Here is a 20,921-nt window from a genome sequence, read left to right on the forward strand (position 1 = left end):
ATGTATATTTAATAAATACTTGTCATTTGCCCTCTAGTCATTTTACTTATTTTGCTGTAGGCTTTGAGGTTAAATAGTCTTTTCCCTCTAATTTGGGTTTATCTTCTAGAAATTCGAAAAAAGCACTTTCCATTGTGTAAAAAAAACATTTAAAAACTAAATTTGTTGGAAAAGATGACCTGAAATAAAACTAAATGGACAGAGGAAAAATTTCAACCGGAATGTAATCTACTGTGAAATAAGTGTTTTCTGCTGTTGACATTTTGTATGCTTCTGAAATTTGTATTCTAATTTAAAAGGGCGGAAAGATTTTATCGGGGCTTTAATAAAGGTTACATTTAAAGTTTGATATTTTTTTAACTGATTTAAATGTACTTCAGCCCTGTTGTTTTATATTTGAGAAGCTGACTTCCCCAATTTCCTTGTCATGGCTATTTTCAAGCATCTTTCTCTTTAAAAGTTGAAATAATATAATGTTCTGCAAATGTTGTTTTAAGTGTAAAATCTTGTTAACTTGGATTTTGATTTTAATATTTTATATTAAATGCTCTTATGATTTATTAAAATTTTAGATTAACTGATTCTGTCACCGGCTTAATGAGGTGGTAGTGGTGGTAATTTAAATTTGTCATGAGTGTAATCTGGAAGGTGAACCCTAAAAATTTACAAATCTGAGATTGATTGACTGGGCCATGGCTTTTATCTTTAGTGTCATGATGTAATGATTGATGAAACAATCAAAACTTAAATTTTTTCTCAAAAATTGAAAGGTTTTTCAGTTAGCACTAGTGAGGTAAGGGTGCTATTTACAGATAAATATAGTGTTATTCCAGCCACACACTCTTTTCTGAAGTTTTTTCTGTAGTGTTCTCTGAATGCCAAGATCAAAATTCAGAGGATTTAAGACGAGAATTAGAATTGGAGGTAGCTATCTTATTTCTCTGTATCTGCCTTCCTGCCTCCTTACCCCATCTTTCTGCCAGTCAGTGTCACTACCACAAAGAAGTATATAGTATTATTTGTTAGTGAAAAGGAATACCTCATTAGTCTCTGGACCCCCAATACGCCCAACATTGTATATATATTAAACTACAGTACTCTAAGAGAACGCTAAGAAGGGCTTTCTCTTTATTTTAAAATATTAGTCAATAAAATTTATAATGAAATTAGATCTTTATTCCATTTTCCTCATGTTTTATAAAAGTTAAGGAATACCACACTTCTGCACAAAATATTGCTGTTACCTTCATTTATTTTTGTAGAATATTAATTTTTAGTCTACAGTGTATTCTAGATGTGAGGAATAGCAGGTTTTTATTTAAAGTTATTCAAAGATGTAAGGAAAACCACAGCAACTTACTTTTTTAGTCAACAGATATTGGATACCTTCTCAAGTACTGACACTGTATTAGATATAAGAGATACAGATGAATGAGACAAAGGCCTTGCTTTTGAGGATCTTCTAGTGAGAAGATGGGAAAACCAAATACATAAGTAAGCAGTTACTATGTGGCAAATTGAGTGTTGTGATCCCTTAGAAAGATGCCTAGTCTTAGGTTAGAGAAGAATTCCCAGAGGAAATGAGGATAGTAAGCTAGGTCCTAAAGAATGACTAGGAATTAGGCAAGCCAAGTAGAAGGGGGATGGGAATGGAGTGTGTTCCAGGCAAAGGCAGTAGTAGCTTATGGCCAGAGATCAAAGTATGGTGCTTTTAAGGAATTGTGAGAAGTTCAAAAAGGCTGGCACGTTGGAAGTAGGAGGTAGCAAAAATGCTAAGGGATGCTAAGAGATGAGGACAGCTGGAGAGGCTATGTTTTCACAGGGCTTGTAGGCCACACTAGCTAAGGAATCTGGCTTTAGTAAGGTTTTTAGTCAAGGAATGACCTGATGATCAGATTTGGATTTTAGAAAAACCATTCTGACTGCAGTGTGCATGGTTTGGAGAGATAGATTCTTGTCATTATCCATACTAAAAGTATACTTTGGTGGCCTGAATCAAAGTAATGGAAATGGAGATAAATATATAAATATCTTTATTTGTTCAGCAGGTCCTGGGGAATCTTTGGAATTGAGGATTAGAGGAAGGAGGAATTCTGGGTTTCAGACTTGAGTAATTGGGTGGATTGTAGTGCTGTTCACTGAGATAGAAAGCACAGAAGGGGAGGGAAAACGTGGGGGCTCAGATGAGCTTTTGATTTTGAGGTGCTAAAATGGGATATCCGAGTAGTATTTCCACTGGGTGGACACAAGCCTGGAACACAGGAGTGAGATCTGAGCTGGGTATAAAGACTCGGGAGTCATTGACCCATAGAGGATAATAGAAGTCATTGTAGTTAATGATAAGCTTACAGAATGCAGAGTGAGAAGAGAAGACCTTCTAGAGAATTCTGAGGAATGTACCTATTAAGGAGACTAGCTTACAAAGAGGATCCTGAAAATTACCCTAAGTGAACAGCTTGTGAGGGAGTAATGTCAATGCTGCATAATGGGCAAATTAAAAAATACTGGTACACACCACAGTATTTATGAGTTGGCTGCTGCTAATTAATTTGCAGCATGGTAGTATTTGGTGACCTTCTTGAAAGTATAATGGCAAAGTGGAGGCAGCAGTTAGAGTGTAATAGGTAAAAGGGATGAAGAAGATTCTCTTTTGAGCTTCTTCTCTGAGAAATATAGTTGGTAGCAAGAAGTGAAGGAGGACTAAATTTTTCATTTAAAAACAAAACAAAGATTTCCCAAGTTTTGAGTAGTAAATGTAGAGACCGCTGTAGGAAAGCCTATTAGGAGCCTTCCTGGTTTTTCTAATTCTTCTTTAGGGCCCAAACCCTATGACCAGGGTGTTAAAAGACAGGAGTCAAAGCCTTCTTAGCCACTCCAATGCTTCTTGAAATCCTGTTCTTCCTAACTGTTGCTGGGCCAATACGCCTTCAGGGAGTGTTTCTGATGAGTAAGTAAAGTAGTTCCAATGTATGTAATTTAACGTTGGGATGTGAAGAATCTCTTCTCCCAAACTGATCAATCCAGTCATATTAAATATTGTGTATTTCAGACTTAAACCATTGGATATTGAGTTTATGAAGCGTTTGCATGAAAAAGTGAATATCATTCCACTTATTGCCAAAGCAGACACACTCACACCAGAGGAGTGCCAACAGTTTAAGAAACAGGTAAGTAGAATGAGTTTGAACTCTTGGGTTTCTAATATCATTCATGTAATTTGCAGTTTTTCGTATTTTCAGTATAATGTGTTACAGTGTATTCCTCTTGCTACTTTACTATATGGTTGTTTACAGTGTATTAAAAATAATTCTTGAAAATAGTCTTCTGCTTTAGTTTTCTCCTAGGAGCCCATAAGTATTATCATATGCCCTTATCCTTTCAATTTAAATAGGCTATTTTAGATGTTTCCGTATAGCTTCTACCAGCACCCCTCCCACACCCTTTAGAATTACTTTCCTAGACTGAATTCCCAGGAACAGGATTACTTTTTGAAAGGGTATGATTATTTTATCTCCCTCCCCCACCTACCCATTTTGTCATGGTGCTTTCCCAATAAAACAATCAAATTCGTTTTATAATGGGTATATTTGTTCCAATGTCTTGCCAGCATTGTTTGTCATTTTTATTTTTAAAACTTTTTTGGAATAAAGTGGTACCTAATTTGATTTAATTTAATTTTCCAGAAAAGCTGAACACTTTAAAGCAGGGGTTTATTTTTCCCTCATTGTTGTGTTTGGTTTACTATATATTATATTTTATGAAATGTAGGGTCAGTTTCTGGAACTATTGTACTTTCCTATTCCACTTTCCTATTCCAATTTCCTATTTTTAAGTTTTAGGCCAGTTTTCTGTCTTTTAAACTGCAGCTATGTTGTATAATATTTTTAAACAGATGTTAGAGTTAATTATCTCTTACTGTCCTTATAGTCCCCTTTGTAACAAGATACTTTGGTTCTTCACCTTTTTCAGTATGAATTTTAGAATAACTTGAAACCTATTACAAAAACAAAAGCCCGTGGAAATTTGCTTTGAAAGTGTGTTAAATCTGTATAAATTTTGATAATGTTTTAGTGTATCATTTTTACTACATATATCTGGTATTTCTACCAGGAGTATATGTTTTTATTTTATGCTTATTCACTCCATTTTTATTTTGTAATGTGCTGTTTCTAAGTTCAAATACTAATCATATAATAACATTTCTCCTCTTCTATCTTGATTTGTATGTATCTTGATTTGTATTTGTTCTAAGAACTAAGAGATAAAGACGAATAAGCAATGATCTCTACTTCCGGATTGGTCACATTGTAGGGTTGTACAATTTTCTTTTTCTTTGTTTATGCTTTTAAAAAACTTTTTTTTAAATAAATTTATTTATTTTATTTATTTACTTTTGGCTGTGTTGGGTCTTCGTTGCTGCACACGGGCTTTCTCTAGTTGCGGCAAGCGGGGGCTACTCTTTTTTTTTTTTTTTTTTTTTTGTGGTACGCGGGCCCCTCACTGCCGTGGCCTCTCCCGCCGTGGAGCACAGGCTCTGGACGCGCAGGCCCAGCGGCCACGCCTCACGGGCCTAGCCGCTCCGCGGCATGTGGGATCCTCCCGGACCGGGGCACAAACCCGTGTCCCCTGCATCGGCAGGCGGACTCTCAACCACTGCGCCACCAGGGAAGCCCGGGGGACTACTCTTCGTTGCAGTGCACGGGCTTCTCATTGTGGTGGCTTCTCTTGTTGCAGAGCATGGGGTCTAGGGCATGCGGGCTCAGTAGTTGTGGCTCGTGGGCTCTAGAGCGCAGGCTCAGTAGTTGTGGCGCATGGACTTAGTTGCTCCGCGGCATGTGGGATCTTCCCAGACCAGGGCTCGAACCCGTGTCCCCTGCATTGGCAGGCAGATTCTTAACCACTGCGCCACCAGGGAAGCCCTAAAAAACGTTTTTAACCAAGGGTGTTGATCAGAGTCGTCTAGAGAACTTTTTCAAAATGAGTTACTGGAGCATATTTCTACCAGTTGGTTCTGTAGGTTAAGATAGGGCTTCTGTATTCATTATTTTGAAGATGCTCACTCAGGCCATTTTAATATACAACCTCTGACTAAGAACCACTGCTCCTAGAGCTAGCTGCTAGTGTTCCTTTCTTCTTCTAGTCATGTATTTGACATCTCATCGTTTATCTTCTTGGGTTTTTTTGTATATAGACATATATAACTCAATTGTAAAAAATATGTGGTCCTATTTTTCTCAGTGGCAGTTTTACTTCTGTCTGGTTTAGTAACTGTGTTGCACATTTTGTTTATGTTCCCTTTACTGCTGCTGGGGACCCCGGCAGTGAGAGAAGCGCTGAACTACCAGTACAGGCAGGGAGCTAGCTATAGGTATATTAGCCATCAGTTTGTTATGAGTTTGAATAGGGTAGGTATTCAACATTATTTAGATGTCTGTATTCTTATTAGAATTTGGAGTGATTTTGGACAAGATAATTTAATTTGAACTAGGTCATTCTGATGCTATTAATAAGTTTGTCTTTCTTTTTTCTGCACTCTCATTGATTATTATTATAAACTCATTAGCTTCTTAATTTCCAGGGCATGTTTTCTCCCTGTGTGCTTGCTTGATCTTATATGTGTTGCTCCTTGATTTGTGTGCATGCACATGTACGTGCAAGGATATTTTCTGATAAGTGTGCACTTTGTTTTTCCTGGAGCCAATGCTATACTTAATTTTCCTTACCTTTGCTAAATTCTACTAAAAATTTTAGGTGAGTTTAAGCTTTGTTGATTCAGATGAATAAAACAGTTGGTAAGAGTTTATCTAGAGGAAGTATCTCAGTCATTATAAATAAATGACCTAAAGCCATTAGAGTAGAAATCAGCTAGAGAAATCCCTTTCTGGGTTCTTACATCATTTTTAGAACTCTTTTGGTTATAACCATATGGCTTTTAACACTTCTGCAATAATTGGATTTTGAGAATGGTACTTTTATATATCAACTTTATGGTTAAAAAAAAGACTAGCATAGTACTTTGGTTTTAGATGACATTTTGCATCATTGAAAAACAGTAAAGGAACTGGAACTGAGGACTCAGGAGTTTAAGAAGAGTATAATAAAAATAAGGCTACTGTACTAAAATTATGTGTGATGCTCTTTTGCTGACTTCCTCTTTCATTTTAGATAATGAAAGAAATCCAAGAACATAAAATTAAAATATATGAATTCCCAGAGACAGATGATGAAGAAGAAAATAAGCTTGTTAAAAAGATAAAGGTAGGTTCATTCCCATACATATACTAAAATGTTTTAGGGACTTAAAAATACTATAATAGCTGCTGGAAAGACCAAAAATATCAGTGTTTTTAAACAGTTGACTTACAAACTAAATAGAGAGGTTATTCAGTATTGAATTCAACTTTATGATTAACTTTGTTGTTTGGCTATTATGTATCATAAAGCATTATATGGAATAGAGAGATGAATAATGTAATTCTTGTCTTCATGTGGTTTTCAGTTAACTGATTTGATATTTTATAATTTTCCCCCTAAAAACAGGTAATGGGAAAGAAAAGGGGGGCGTAATAAGAAGGGAAAGGATTTGTTCTTAAGCACTGTTAGGCTTAATCTTTGTTTTAAGACCAAAAATATGTTTTCTTTTGTCCTTTCATAAGAATCAACCAAAAATCTATACCGACATAATTTTCTGTATTTTTAAATTATAGTGGTTTCCTAAGTACCCTGGACCTAAAAATGATGTACTGACTAATGGCATTCTCTGCCTCCAGGGCTGTTAGGGTTGGTTTGTGATCAGGTAGGCAAGCTAGCCACAAGCCTCATTTTTTTCCTCTAACTGCTAATATATTTTTTATCCTTTTTAATTTTTCCAATATGGGGCAGCTTCTTTTTGGAATGATGTTTTAACAAATAATTTGATCAGCATATGCCTTAGTATTCTTAAATTTTCAGTGAAAATATTTTATTTATTGTTTACATTGGTGACAATACCATATAATGGCATTTTACTAAATAGTAATTGAATGGCCTATAAAAATGAATGCAGAAACTGTCGGGGTAATAATTGTTTTTGCTTATCTGTTGAGTAATGTAACTTCTTTATTATTGAATTTGTGAGGACTACAGAGATATATTTGAACAAGAGTACTTTGTTTTATAGGACCGTTTACCTCTTGCTGTGGTAGGTAGTAATACTATCATTGAAGTTAATGGCAAAAGGGTCAGAGGAAGGCAGTATCCTTGGGGTGTTGCTGAAGGTAAGGTTTTCTTCAGTGAATGGCTTTCTATAAGATCTCACAAATGTGATTAAAAATATTTGTATTTATAGTAAGTAGTATGATATGCATACTGCATTGATACAGTCTAGATTTTCAAAGATAGTTCTGAATTCAGTTTCACTGAGTCTCATTTCCTCAAGTTTCTCAGACCTTGTGTCCTACTAAGTCAGGCAAGTACGTGTTAAATCTTAACGGTGTAGTACTTTAGAAGCCACTTGTCAGTACCCACCCTGCCACCTCTGCCTCACCATTAAGTTTATTCCTGTTTTTTTGTTTGAAAACTCTTACAATGCAGGAGTTCTTTACGTGGGGACCAAAGATTGCTTCCAAGGGATCTAATAAACCTTCTGAAATTGAGAACAGTTTTGGAAAAGGCCTGTCACTTTTATCTGACTCTCAGATGGGTCTGGGACCCTCAAGAATGAGAACTGTCAGAAGCTCAATTAAAACATTCACAGTTTCTTTTCCTCAGGGCAGAAGTCACCTTTTTTGGCATCACATCTTTAGAGCAAAAAGATTTCATTATTAAGAGATCCTCTACTAATTTTTCAAGGAGTGTTAAACAACAATAAAATCTTAGTTATAGCATCAATTCTCAACAAGGCCTTCTTGGCAATAGACATGTTTCCCCAAATTTGTGTTTATTATACTGGTTTTACTAATATTTAATCTTCTGTATTATAGTAACTTGGAATCAAGATTTGAGTGATGATTGTTCTCTTTGTTGGTATTACTTTGAAAAATTCTGTAATTTTTAGAATATTTTCCAAGTTAGTTGTTATCAGTGACTTTCCCGACCAGTGATACTGTGCTCATTCCCAGCTCTGTCATCGCCATGTAACCTTCAGTTGCTGAGCTGAGGCTTTAGAACTAGTACAGCCCTTAGAAATACGCACAGAAGAAATTGCTTTGTATCTTTAGTTTTAGGTACCTCCCCCACCAAAGAGTGTTCTTTTAGTGATACGTTTTTAAAAAATAAAGAACCTTAATGTTCTTGGCTCAAGTTTTCATTTTAGTTACCTCAGGGAAGTTTTTCTAAAGTGATCCCCTGCTCACCCCCAACACTGAATTTTTAAAATGCATTTTATTATGGAATAAATATATTTTCAACCAATAAAGAGAAATATATGATGTCCTCTTTCAAAATGTCAAAATTGTTTGCTTTTGGAGAGCTCATTTGTTAGGTTTATATTTTATCATTGAGGATTAAACTACAATAAAGTAATATAGCACAGTCGTCTGATGTGCCCTTAAATTAAGTACTATGTTACAGTGTTAAATCTTAATGAAAAATTGATCTAAGCTATTTTGCATATTCTCTCATTGTTGTTAACACCCAGTTTCCTCTGAAAAGACTGGGTTTAGTGGAAATAATGTATGTGATCTATTTTTTTTTTATAGTTGAAAATGGTGAACATTGTGATTTTACAATTCTAAGAAATATGTTGATAAGGTAAGTGTGAGTAATGATGAAAATAACATAAATTTTTTCTTCCCCTAAATAAAATTAGAGTTAGACAGATTTAACTTTTTGTCTTGTATAAATTTAGCTAATTTAAAGTGGTATCTTCGTTCTAGCCCTGAAGTAAGCACCACAGTAAGCACTGCAGTAAGCACTGCATAGAGACAACTTGGGTTATTTTGCCAAGGTTTTGAAGTCAAGAGCAAAAATACAAAATAGGCTGTGTGGCTAGGGATATATAGGAAAATGGGTCTCTTGATCATTATACTTTGTGTTAAGGTTTAATACTGAAAGAGGTATGGAAAGTGGAAAGGAAAAGGCTTTTGCTCTTCTTTAATGTGGAAACTGTGGAAGGGAGGGCTAAGTTTTGGGTCAAAAACTTGACTTTGAGTATTTAAAAATACATAGCTTGGTAGCTGGTGAGTGGAGTGTTTTTGTTACTGGAACACTGTGAACAAAACTGATCTTCCTCCCAGGAGGGAAAACATTACTCCTAAATTGTACCTTGTGCACCTGATGAAAGAGAAGGAAAGCATGTGAGAACAGGACGTTGAGGTTTTTCTGATTAGAGGACCAGGACCTGAATTGGAAAATCAGTAGCACAGAGGGAAATCCTGAAGAAAAAGTTGAAAAGAACCAGAGACATTAGTGGGCAAGGAACAGAAAGGGGATCACAATGAACCTCAGTGTTTTCATGCTGAGGTAAATTCCTTTCTCATGCCATTTCATACCCTTTTGCTACTTCTCTCCTCTCTCATCTTGCTTGCTTCTCCAGACCCTCACTATGTACTATTCTCTTCAACCTCCAGTTTTAGATGGTCATCTTAAGTTGGTGTCTCTTCATTTTCATACTACTCACTTTCCCAAAACACAGGAATCTCTTGAGCTATGTTGAAGTAGTAACATGCATATTGATGATAATTGGAAATCATGGAACAAGAATAAGATCGTTCTTAAAAGTGGGGGAATATATGAGTCAAACTGCTACCTCAAGAAATATACAAGAGATGAAAGTGAATTTTGAAATCAAAGAGATTGCCATGTAATTGGTTTTTCTCAAAAGACCTCATGACGGGGTGTTTTGGTAGAAAGTGGATGACGGAGTTAATTCAGCCATTGGGGTTGCCATGCCTCACACAGTGGGAGAAGAGCAAATGCATATGAAAGGGTGGTCATCTCTTGATTTTGAGAATACAACACTTCAGGTTCTGTTACGAACTCTTTCCTTTCACTTCCATTTTTAAGATGTGACTTCAGAAGAACTAATAATCTCTTATGATATTATATATGTAAGGAATGTTTCATAAGTATTAATTGCCAGTACATTCCCTCTGATTTTATTCTTTTCCTCAATTTTAAATCTATGCTACTTGCCTAGTGCCTGACACAATGATATTCTATAAATTTGTCTTATGTGTTTTTTGTTTTGTTTTTTTTTTTGCGGGCCTCTCACTGTTGTGGCCTCTCCCGCTGCGGAGCACAGACTCCGGATGTGCAGGCTCAGCGGCCATGGCTCACGGGCCCAGCCGCTCTGTGGCATGTGGGATCCTCCCGGACCGGGGCACAAACCCATGTCCCCTGCATCGGCAGGCGGACCCTCAACCACTGCGCCACCAGGGAAGCCCATCTTATGTGTTTTTTAAATATGCAATCAATAATTGCCTATATACCTAAAATACTATAGACAAGAAGGCTAGTTACTGAGTCAGAAGCTAGACTTTGAACATTTGAAGGTACACAGTGACATCTGGTGAGTGGGACTCACTAGTATGGAAGCATTATAAGCAGGAAGGACCATTCCTGCAGGAAGATTTAGTACAGGAAAGCAACAGGACAATCATACATATGTATGAAAATATAAAAAATTCTAAAATTATGTAATATATAAGTAGATGTGTGCTGTGATGAGGTTGCTTAGATGTATTAAAGAAACTCAGAGTAAGCGGTAAGTGGTATGTTATCATGGAGTGGGTCAGATAGGAAGAGATTCATGGAAATAGATGCCTTAAGATGGATTAGGATAAATACAGTCATTAAATGTTTATTTGTGGGATTGGGAGTGGTCCTACTTAACATTTTAAACAAGTAGGATGAAGATATTGGCTTCAGCTCCTTCAGGTAGATGATTAGGCAAATTTGCTTAATAAAAAATTCATTTATTTGTTAAATTTGTTTTAGCACACTTGTTTTTCTTTCCTAAGGCATAAATGTTCACTTATGCTAGATGTTCATTTGGCTTCTTAACACAATTTTTCATTTATAGTCTTTGAGACGTGTAAAACATCCTTGATAAGTATGCTTTGAAAATGGTAAGCTTAGGAATATTTTACTTTATTGCTTTTCCTTTTAAGTTCGGAGGAGAGATGAGAACGATGTATATATTATGTAACTCATGTCTTTGATAAAGGCACCTAGTGGATATTTAATAAATACATGAAGGAAATATCAGTGCCAGTGTTCCATATGTCTGTAAGTTCCAAGTAATTGAAATCCTGCAGGTTAAATTTAGGAGTAGTGGTTGCTTCTAAGAAACATTCAAGTTCAAAGCTGTGTCACTTTACTAATTAAGAGAACTAGCTGTTGCAGGCAAACCAAGGAAGACAATGGAAAGAGGAAAACTTGATAAAAATAAGTTTCAGGGTGTGGCAGTGGACAGTGCAGAAATCAAATAGAGAAGGAAAACAAAAGGAGGGAAGAGAGTGCTTTGTTATCAGCAATAAGAAATGGAAAAGATGAATAAATTCCGGAAACTGTGGAGAAAACTATATTACTAATTATTTTCAGAGTGGAGGAACGGGTTGATTTTTAAAAGGATAAAGTAAAATATTTAAGTAAGTGGAAATAGAGATTTCTATATCCTGAAAAATACCAGAACCAGGTAATCATAAAGAAAGCTATTTTAGTAAAAGGGAAGAATATTTCACTATCTAAAATGTTGATGACATTAACAAAAATAGTTTAACAACTAGTTAATAAGTCCACCTTATTTTTATTTTATACATCTTGTATTTCAGCTACTAAAATACTTTACCTCAGGTCCTTTAGTTATTTTTCAGTGATTCATTGATGAGATAATATTTAAAAATTACAAGAAGATTGTTTCATATTGGCACAGTCATTATTCTCTGCTTAGAGAAACTGATAACAGTAATTTTAGAAAGTCAACAGTGTTTATTATAACTCAGCTTCAAATCAGTTCTTTTTAAAGGGCCCATTATGTGCTATCTGTGGCAAGAGTACAGAAGGTGATGGCATGTTTTTTGTAAAAGGGAGTTTACAGTATAGTTGAAAACGTTATGTGGTGTCACCTATAACATATATTGGTACCAAAAAAATGACTGACCGCCAAGGAGAAAGTTGTCCTGGGTTAGAGTGGTTTGACTTCAAGACTGCAAAGAGAGCTCCCAAAGCAGTAGAATTCTGAAATTTGAGAGTCAGTGACAAATTAACATGAACTATTCAGTCCCAGTCATTGGATATGCTAGGAGTAAGGAACTGTCTGACTTGACTGAAGTACAGAAGGCTTTAGGTGTAACTCTAGTGGCCATAGAGAGGATATATTCATCAAGGGACAGAGTATAAAGGGAGATGAGGCTTGTGGAAAACACAGTCTTAGAAATAGGAGGAGTTAAACTATCAGAAAACTGCATGGAAATGTCCAATACTAGGTGAATCAGAGTAATTGAACATCACATTCTGTTTACAAAAGGGAAAGTAGTAGTAACTGTTTCCTGGATATCAGGAAGAATAAATACAGGGTAACACCTTTATGTTTGTCTCCCATAAGGGGATTTTGGTAAAGTGGTGGAGATGAAAGATGGGGGATTGCAGCTGCAGGAATGGATGATGAGAAAAGGGAAGATCAAATGATACAGAATACTCCCACACCACGTATATCCAAAAACACTGCTGCATTGGTAAAGGATACCGTAGAGCAGCTCAGGGAGTCTTTTAGCATCTTGAAACATTAAGGAATGATGAAATTGTCTCATGTATTGTATAGTTGTCTCCTATGGATTGATTTTATGTATGATAGATACGCTATGAGCAGACATTCATTTAACCAAAATACCACATTTAATGGACAATTTGAATAAACAGAAATTTACTCAAAATTAAAATTCCCCAGTTTGCATCCAACTTGATATGTGATCTAAAGTGTCCCTATGTATTACCTGAATAAAAACTCAAATATTAATAATATTGCTAAAAGGAAAGCAATTTCTTTTGCTTTGTGAACTTTAGTAGGAGCTAATCTACTTTTCCTTCTCTAGTTAAATAAAATATATACTAAAAAGGTAAATACTCTTCTCTAGAAATGTCATTCTTTAGTAACTGCTTTGAGAGGATTTATGCTCCTAAACTTTCATCTGGAACCTAATTTTCCATTGGTGTCAAGTTAGCTCATTGTGTCTTACTCTGCCTTACATGTGAATGAAGACAGATGGATGCCATCTCCCTTAAGAATAGTCTTTTGCTCATTTTAAGTCTGAAATTTTTGTTTTACTAGAATTTTGAATTTACACCAAAGCTTTCTTAATAGAAGCAAACTCTTGATGTGTCATTTATTTATGACAGAACACACATGCAGGACTTGAAAGATGTCACTAATAATGTACACTATGAGAACTACCGGAGCAGAAAACTGGCAGCTGTGACTTATAATGGAGTTGATAATAACAAGAATAAAGGGCAGCTTACTAAGTAAGTATACATTGTTTCCTCCAGAAAAGGTATTATTTATGTAGTAAATAATCATATTGTTTCATCAAATTCCTCTTGGCTACTCAATAGAAAATTGGGATAAAGTTCTTTAGGTACAACAGTCAAATTTATATTGTCAAGCTTTGTTTGTTGGAGGAAGTGTAGTTTTATAACCTTGTTCCTTAAGTGAAAGAGCCATGCATTCTCTTCTGGTCTTTGCCATCATCTTAATAACCTATGTAACACATTTAATAGATCCTCAACTAGAAATCAAATAACTCCTTCAGCATTTTTTTTTTTTTAAGGGAAGAGAACAGTTTCTACCAAGTAACCCTTAAACCCATTTTACTCTTTAAGATAAACATCCCATAGTCTCTTTAAAGAGAATAAACATAGAGCTTCTACCTTTTATTATGTCTTTTTAAAATAAACCATTTTGGAAGCAGAGTGTTTACTAGAAGATTATATAGAAATAAGGGACAGGACCAAACAAAAGGAACATTTAATTATTGTAGTCTTGGTTACCTTTTCTATTGCTATTGTGTATTTCCAGGGAGTAAATTAGCTGGAGTTTGGATTTCTTCTGTTGGTTGGTAGAGTGGTGTGAGTGACTCCTGAGTGTATAGCTTCACCCACCTGAGCTAGTATCTTCAAGATGTGGTTTTATAATGGTGTAGGGAAAAGAGATGTGTGAGGAGGCTGGTGAGTTAGCTGGTATAGACTTGGTAACCATGTCTGTTAACCATGGTAACCATGTCTGTTTTTCCTTTATTTGGGGTTGTTGAAGACCGTAAGTATTATGAAAACCATTTTAACAATGTATGTACATTTTTAGCCAGGTGTTATGTATTGATATTATTAGAGGATAATCCTGAAGGATCATCTGCATAATAAATAATAAGGGAAGCAAGTTCTCAAAGTAGCAATACTGTGTTATAGTGGTCAGCATTCCTTATAATGGAGGAGAAAAATGTTCCTTTTTGCTTTTTTAGTTATGTCTCCACAGTGGCCCTAAATTCCATAAGAAAGTGCACAAACCGTTAATAATCATTGGCAGAGTCACAAGCAGTTCTCTTTTAAAACTGATCTTGGACCTAACTCTGTGTTTATTTTCTTCATGATGTTTGGGTTGTAGCCCCTAATCTCTTTCTTAATTTTGAATTTCTTCTTACACTATTATTAACCTGCTTATTTGAGGAAATTTATTGATCAGTTTCTAGATTTTTGGCTTTAGAGATCTCCGGAGAGCAATTGCTTTTACTTTAAAATTTTAATTAATTTATTTCTGGCTGCGTTGGGTCTTCGTTGCTGCACTCTGACTTTCTCTAGTTGCAAAGAGTGGGGGCTGCTCTTCGTTGCAGTGGGTGGGCTTCTCATTGCGGAGCATGGGCTCTCTAGTGCAGGCTCAGTAGCTGTGGTGCACGGGCTCTAGAGCGCAGGCTCAGTAGTTGTGGCGCACGGGCTGTAGAGCTCAGGCTGAGTAGTTGTGGTGCACGGGCTTAGTTGCTCCGCGGCATGTGAGATCTTCCCGAACTAGGGCTTGAACCTGAGTCCCCTGCATTGGCAGGCAGATTCTTAACCACTGTGCCACCAGGGAAGTCCCAGAGTAATTGGTAAAAAGTTAAATTTCTAGACTCAGTCATTATCAAGAGATTCTGATTCAAAACATGTGGGATGGGCCTGAGAGTTTGTATTTTTAATGAGCACCCTAGATGATTTTTTGTTTTTGAGGGGGTTTTTTTGGCTGTGCCGCACAGCACGTGGGATCTTAGTTCCCCAGCCAGGGATCGAACCCATGGCCCCTGCAGTGGAAGTGTGGAGTCCTAACCATTGGACCGCCAGGGAATCCACCACCCCCGTCCTTTTTTTTTAACCCTTGATGGTTTCGATATAGGTGATTAGTAACGAACGCATGCTTTGCAAAACACTGACTTCTAGGAATTTACTACTGCTATTTTAAAAATTGATGTTTTTTAATATTTAAAATACAAGATTCTACTTGAGGTAAGGTTCAGTGCATGAAAAAAGGCAACGTTTTTAATCTATTTCTTTTTAGCAGAATTTGTATCAAACAAACAACTCTTATTTAGCACAGAAATATAAAGATCCATCATAGTGAATATTGTTCATAAAATTGAATCCATTTTAAATGCATTTCACTAGTTTATGGACTTTTTAACTGTTTAAAAGAAAAACATACACAATTAAAGCCACTGGTAGTTTTGTAATATGTTAAAGCGAAATGTATTGTCAGTACATATCTTTCATTATATGCATACATTAAGTGTATGCACTTAATGTTCGATTTTTTCTTTTAAACATTTGTTAATGTGCTAGAAATAAGGATTTTTTTTCCATAGTTTGAATTTAAGACTTTTAAAATAGTGCTATTGGGATATTTTTTACTGTTGGATGCAGGTAAGGTAATTCAGAGAAAAATAGTGTTAAAAATTCTTCTGCATATACAGAATTCTAGTGTGGATTACTTGAGTTAAACTATAATCCAGGTGAAAACATGAAAAGTAGGATTCTATTGGAAATGTATTTCTTAATGAGATGAATCATGTCTAAACTTTGCCTATGAAAATAATAAAAAAGTTTGTACTGCTAAAAAGCAGATTGCCCCAGGAGTTAGTATATTATTTAATTTTCCTTTAAGTAATAGAAAAATAAATATTTTTGAAGATTGAACCAACTGGGGAATGGTTGGAATTAGAACAGGTATTGATATATGATTTGTTAAATTAGGTTTTTACTACTTTATTGAATGATACATACTGAATCTGAAAGAAGTCACTTGGAATTTTTATCCTTTGATTGTATCTAGTATTGTCTTGAAAATGTTAGCTGTTCATTCCAGTTGAATTTTTGGGGAAAAAAAAATCAGTACCAGCAATTTATGGTGCTTTAGCCAATGTAAGGTGCCTTTCTTTATAGCTATGAACCCATCCACAGATAACTGAAAAGAATGGCTAATACTTAAATATGTAAAGTAAGCAAATGTGAGTCTGGGCTTCTTATTGATGTTCTATTTGTATTGCTCCCATGGGACTTTTTTCTCCCTAGCAATGCATCCTTTGATAATGGTGGTACGGAGAGATTGAGGTTTCAGGGAGCTCTGAGTGGAAAAGGTAGAGTCATTAAAGAGAAATTGCCAGTTCTCCAGCCACCTCCCTTTGCTATATATCTTAATTCAGAGCATCCTGACAGGGACCCAAATACCATGTTTCTAACACCTAACACCACACCATGCCCTTAATAGAAACATGTTTAATACTTGGAGATACACTCTTACAGGTTTATGTTATAGTGTTTGATTAATCATTGAAAGAGACTTCTCTCTTGTCACCTGGAGGTTTTCATACCTTCAGGTACAGTGTACCTTAGTAAGGGATAGGTAAGAAGGAGTAGGTCTTTCTTCTGTAATGTGAGAAATGGACTCTGTTAACTTGGAAATTTTCAGGCAGATCACTTTAGGCAAAACTTTGTATGGAAGTTGAGGATCTGGAAATTGATTCTCTTAAAACTGCACAGACTCAAGTAAGTCTCTTCATATAAATAGAGACCTCAGTTTGAAGACCACTGAACTTTGGTCCTTTAAAAAAAAAAAGTGGTCATTTTATCACTTTATTACTTCGTATGGTCTCTAAACAGTATCTGCAGGGAATTTGAGAAAGAAACTTGCGAATAAGATCATTTATTCATCTGATTGCTGATGGACCTGTGTTTTTTAATTGTTCTTATACAATATATAGATATATACATACACATACAGATATACATCTATTTAAAATTTATAGTTACATTAACCTTTGTCTGGCAGTGTACGCTCCACAGAGTGCTAATTACACTTGGTTTTAGAATATAAGTTATTTTTTTTTAATGTTAAGCATAGAGTAGATTAATTTTCTTATATTTAATTTTCGGAGCCAGTTTTGGATGGACTGTAGAGTGTACTGAACCATGGGTTAAAAATAAAAATATTTGGTATTTGGTTTATATGTTTCAAAATGTGCCTTTCTGTTTATGTTAGTGGTCCTCGACATCACATTGTATACCTTAAACTGAGACAATATTATATGTCAATTATATCTCAGTAAAGCTGGGGACAAAACCCAAGATTTTGATTATATGGTTAAAATCTGAAACATAGCTGAGCTTGTCTCATCAAATACTGGTTTGTCTCAAGGCTGCAGTCTGGAAAAGTGAGCTCTATTCTTAGCAGCTGTTCAGGTATCACTTGTGTCTGGCAAAGAAAATATCAAGTCATCTGTTTTCCTCAGGGAGAGTATATCTTGCCCACCCCTGTCCGGAGGCTGGAGGATGGTTAGAAGTAACAGAAAGGGAGGTCAGGTTCCAAATTAAAAGAGATTCAACAAGGTTGTAAAGGAAAGTGGAGAATTAACCATGTCAAGATTGCAGATCTCTTAAAGTAATCCCCCATAAGGGGAGAGGTATCCTTTTTTGTTCAACATGCTTTTTTAAAGTTTTACTTGCTTCTTCCTTCATGGTCTTCCTTACATCTTTTACAGGCATACCTTGTTTTATTGCACTTTGCTTTATTACACTTCGCAGATAATGTGTTTTTTACAAATTGAAGGTTTGTGGCACACTGCATCAAGCAAATCTGTCTTTGCCATTTTCCCACCGGCATTTGCTTTCTTCATGTCTCTGTGTTAACGTTGATAATTCTCACAGTGTTTTAAACCAGGGTTCCCCAGCCCCCGGGCCGCAGACTGGTATCGGTCCATGGCCTGTTAGGAACCAGGCCGCACAGCAGGAGGTGAGTGGCGGGCAAGCGAAGCTTCATCTGCTGCTCCCCATCGCTCCCCATTGCTTGCATTACCACCTGAACAACCCCCCCGCCCCCCACCAAGTCTGTGGAAAAATTGTCTTCCACAAAACCGGTCCCTGGTGCCGAAAAGGTTGGGGACTGCTGTTTTAAACTTTATTATTACTATATTTGTTATGTTCATCTGTAATCAGTGATCTTTGATGTTCCTCCTACGACTCACTAAAGGCTCAGATGACGGTTAGCATTCTTCAGCAATAACATATTTTTCAATTAAGGTATATACATTGTTTTCTAAGACATAATGCTGCTGCACATCTAATAGACTACAGTGTAGTGTAAACATAACTTGTATGTGCCCTGAGAAGCCAGAAAACTTGTGTGACTCACTTTATTTCTATATCTGTTCTGCTTTATTGAGGTGGTCAGGTTGGCGTTACCTCTTTCCCATATGTTAATTTTATTTTTGTTTTCTACAGCCTTCTCCATCTGTAGTCTTGGGAAAACTCTGGATAACTGAATTCCTATAAATGACTGAAAATACAGGTTTCTAAAGGCTAATCCTCAGAACTCTTTTGGTACATGACAAAGTTTTCATTGATCTAAAGAGATATAAAGACAATTTTCTGAATTTTGTCCCAAGTTTTTCCAAAAAAAAAAGTAATTTATTCAGTTATATCTTTTACTCTTGTTCATGTGTCCTTTCATGAAAATATAATGAGTGTTGTTTTATTTACATTTATTTTTAACACTCTCACTTGGCAAAATAAAATGCTGGTAACTGTTGTTTCCCAGAATGTTTGGACATTTTTGTTGCTCTTTGAAATTCTTATTTTAAGTGAAATTCCTTTGGAAAATCTTGTATGAAAATTGCTACATGTGTGTATGCATAGTGACCTACCACACCACTGAAGCAAAAATATGTAAATGTATTTGCTTAATGAGTTCTTCAGAAAAGACCACACATAATTTAAATGAAATGTGGTTGTCTTTCCATTACACTCAAAATGTGGGTCATGTAAGACAGCCACAGTAGGGCCTTACTGGGTCAGCCTTAAGTGTGGTCCTTGCTGTGATTCTGTTGTTGGTCACATGAAAAGGGTAAGTCATCTGGTGGCTTTCAGGAACTGTCACCCCTTGAATAGATCCCTAAAAGGAGCTAAGTTGTATCTTTGGGCGTTTAATGTGCTGTTCAGTTTATATTGTAGCCTTTTTAAAAAATTTTTTTTACCAGGTCTTTTCATTTTTCCTGACTGAGTTGCTTTAAATTTCTCTGACAAGTTTAAGTTTATAAACTTTAGCTTATCTACGTGTGTGAAGAAGAGTTTTCATTAAAAAGCAGGCAGGTAATGATATAATTTAAATGGTGTTTCTAGTCACCTAATAAAAAAACTTTCATTTGAAATGTGATGACAAAAAGTGATCCTTTTTCCAGGATCATACACCATGATCAAGTGGGATTTATCCCAGGGATGCAAGGATTCTTCAATATACACAAATCAATCAGTGTGATACACCATATTAACAAATTGAAGAAGAAAAGCCATATGATCATCTCAATAGAGGCAGAAAAAGCCTTTGACAAAATTCAACACCCATTTATGATAAAAACTCTCCAGAAAGTGGGCAGAAAGGGAACCTACCTCAACATAATAAAAGCCATATACGACAAACCCACAGCAAACATCATTCTCAATAGTAAAAAACTGAAAGCATTTTCTCTAAGATCAGGAATAAGACAAGGATGTCCATTCTCGCCACTGTTATTCAACGTAGTCTTGGAAGTCCTAGCCACGGAAATCAGAGAAGAAAAAGAAATAAAAGGAATACAAATTGGAAAAGAAGAAGTAAAACTGTCACTGTTTGCAGATGACATGATACTATACATAGAGAATCATAAAGATGCCACCAGAAAACTACTAGAGCTAATCAATGAATTTGGTAAAGTTGCAGGATACAAAATTAACACACAGAAATCTCTGGCATTCCTATACACTAACAACGAAAGATCAGAAAGAGAAATTAAGGAAACAATCCCATTCACCATTGCAACAAAAAGAATAAAATACCTAGGAATAAACCTACAAAAGGTGGTAAAAGACCTGTACTCAGAAAACTATAAAACACTGATGAAAGAGATCAAAGATGACACAAACAGATGGAGAGATATACCATGTTCTTAGATTGGAAGAATCAATATTGTGAAAATGACTATACTACCCAAAGCAATCTACAGATTCAGTGCAATCCCTATCAAATTACCAATGGCATTTTTTACAGACCTAGAACAAAAAATCTTAAAATTTGTATGGAGACACAAAAGATCCCGAATAGCCAAAGCAATCTTGAGGGAAAAAAACAGAGCTGGAGGAATGAGACTCCCTGACTTCAGACTATACTACAAAGCTACAGTAATCAAGACAATACGGTGCTGGCACAAAAACAGAAATATAGATCATTGGAACAAGATAGAAAGCCCAGAGATAAACCCACGCACCTATGGTCAACTAATCTATGACAAAGGAGGCAAGGATATACAATGGAGAAAAGACAGTCTCTTCAATAAGTGGTGCTGGGAAAACTGGACAGCTACATGTAAAAGAATGAAATGAGAACACTCCCTAACACCATACACAATAATAAAATGATTTGAGACCTAAAGGTAAGACGGGACACTATAAATCTC

General features: G+C 35.8%; 1 protein-coding gene across 3 annotated transcripts in view; it reads left to right on the plus strand.

The window, feature by feature from the left end:
* Positions 1-20,921, plus strand: part of SEPTIN7 (septin 7) — a 102,866-nt gene that overhangs the window by 71,573 nt on the left and 10,372 nt on the right. For all 3 annotated transcript variants that reach the window (XM_067746705.1, XM_067746706.1, XM_067746707.1), the window contains exons 6-10: positions 3,050-3,167; positions 6,166-6,258; positions 7,160-7,256; positions 8,679-8,730; positions 13,318-13,443. In XM_067746705.1, the coding sequence (XP_067602806.1) occupies positions 3,050-3,167; positions 6,166-6,258; positions 7,160-7,256; positions 8,679-8,730; positions 13,318-13,443 (486 nt within the window). The remainder of the gene's footprint in view (positions 1-3,049; positions 3,168-6,165; positions 6,259-7,159; positions 7,257-8,678; positions 8,731-13,317; positions 13,444-20,921) is intronic.

This window comes from Pseudorca crassidens, chromosome 8, assembly GCF_039906515.1.
Source record: "Pseudorca crassidens isolate mPseCra1 chromosome 8, mPseCra1.hap1, whole genome shotgun sequence".
Lineage (NCBI taxonomy): Eukaryota > Metazoa > Chordata > Mammalia > Artiodactyla > Delphinidae > Pseudorca > Pseudorca crassidens.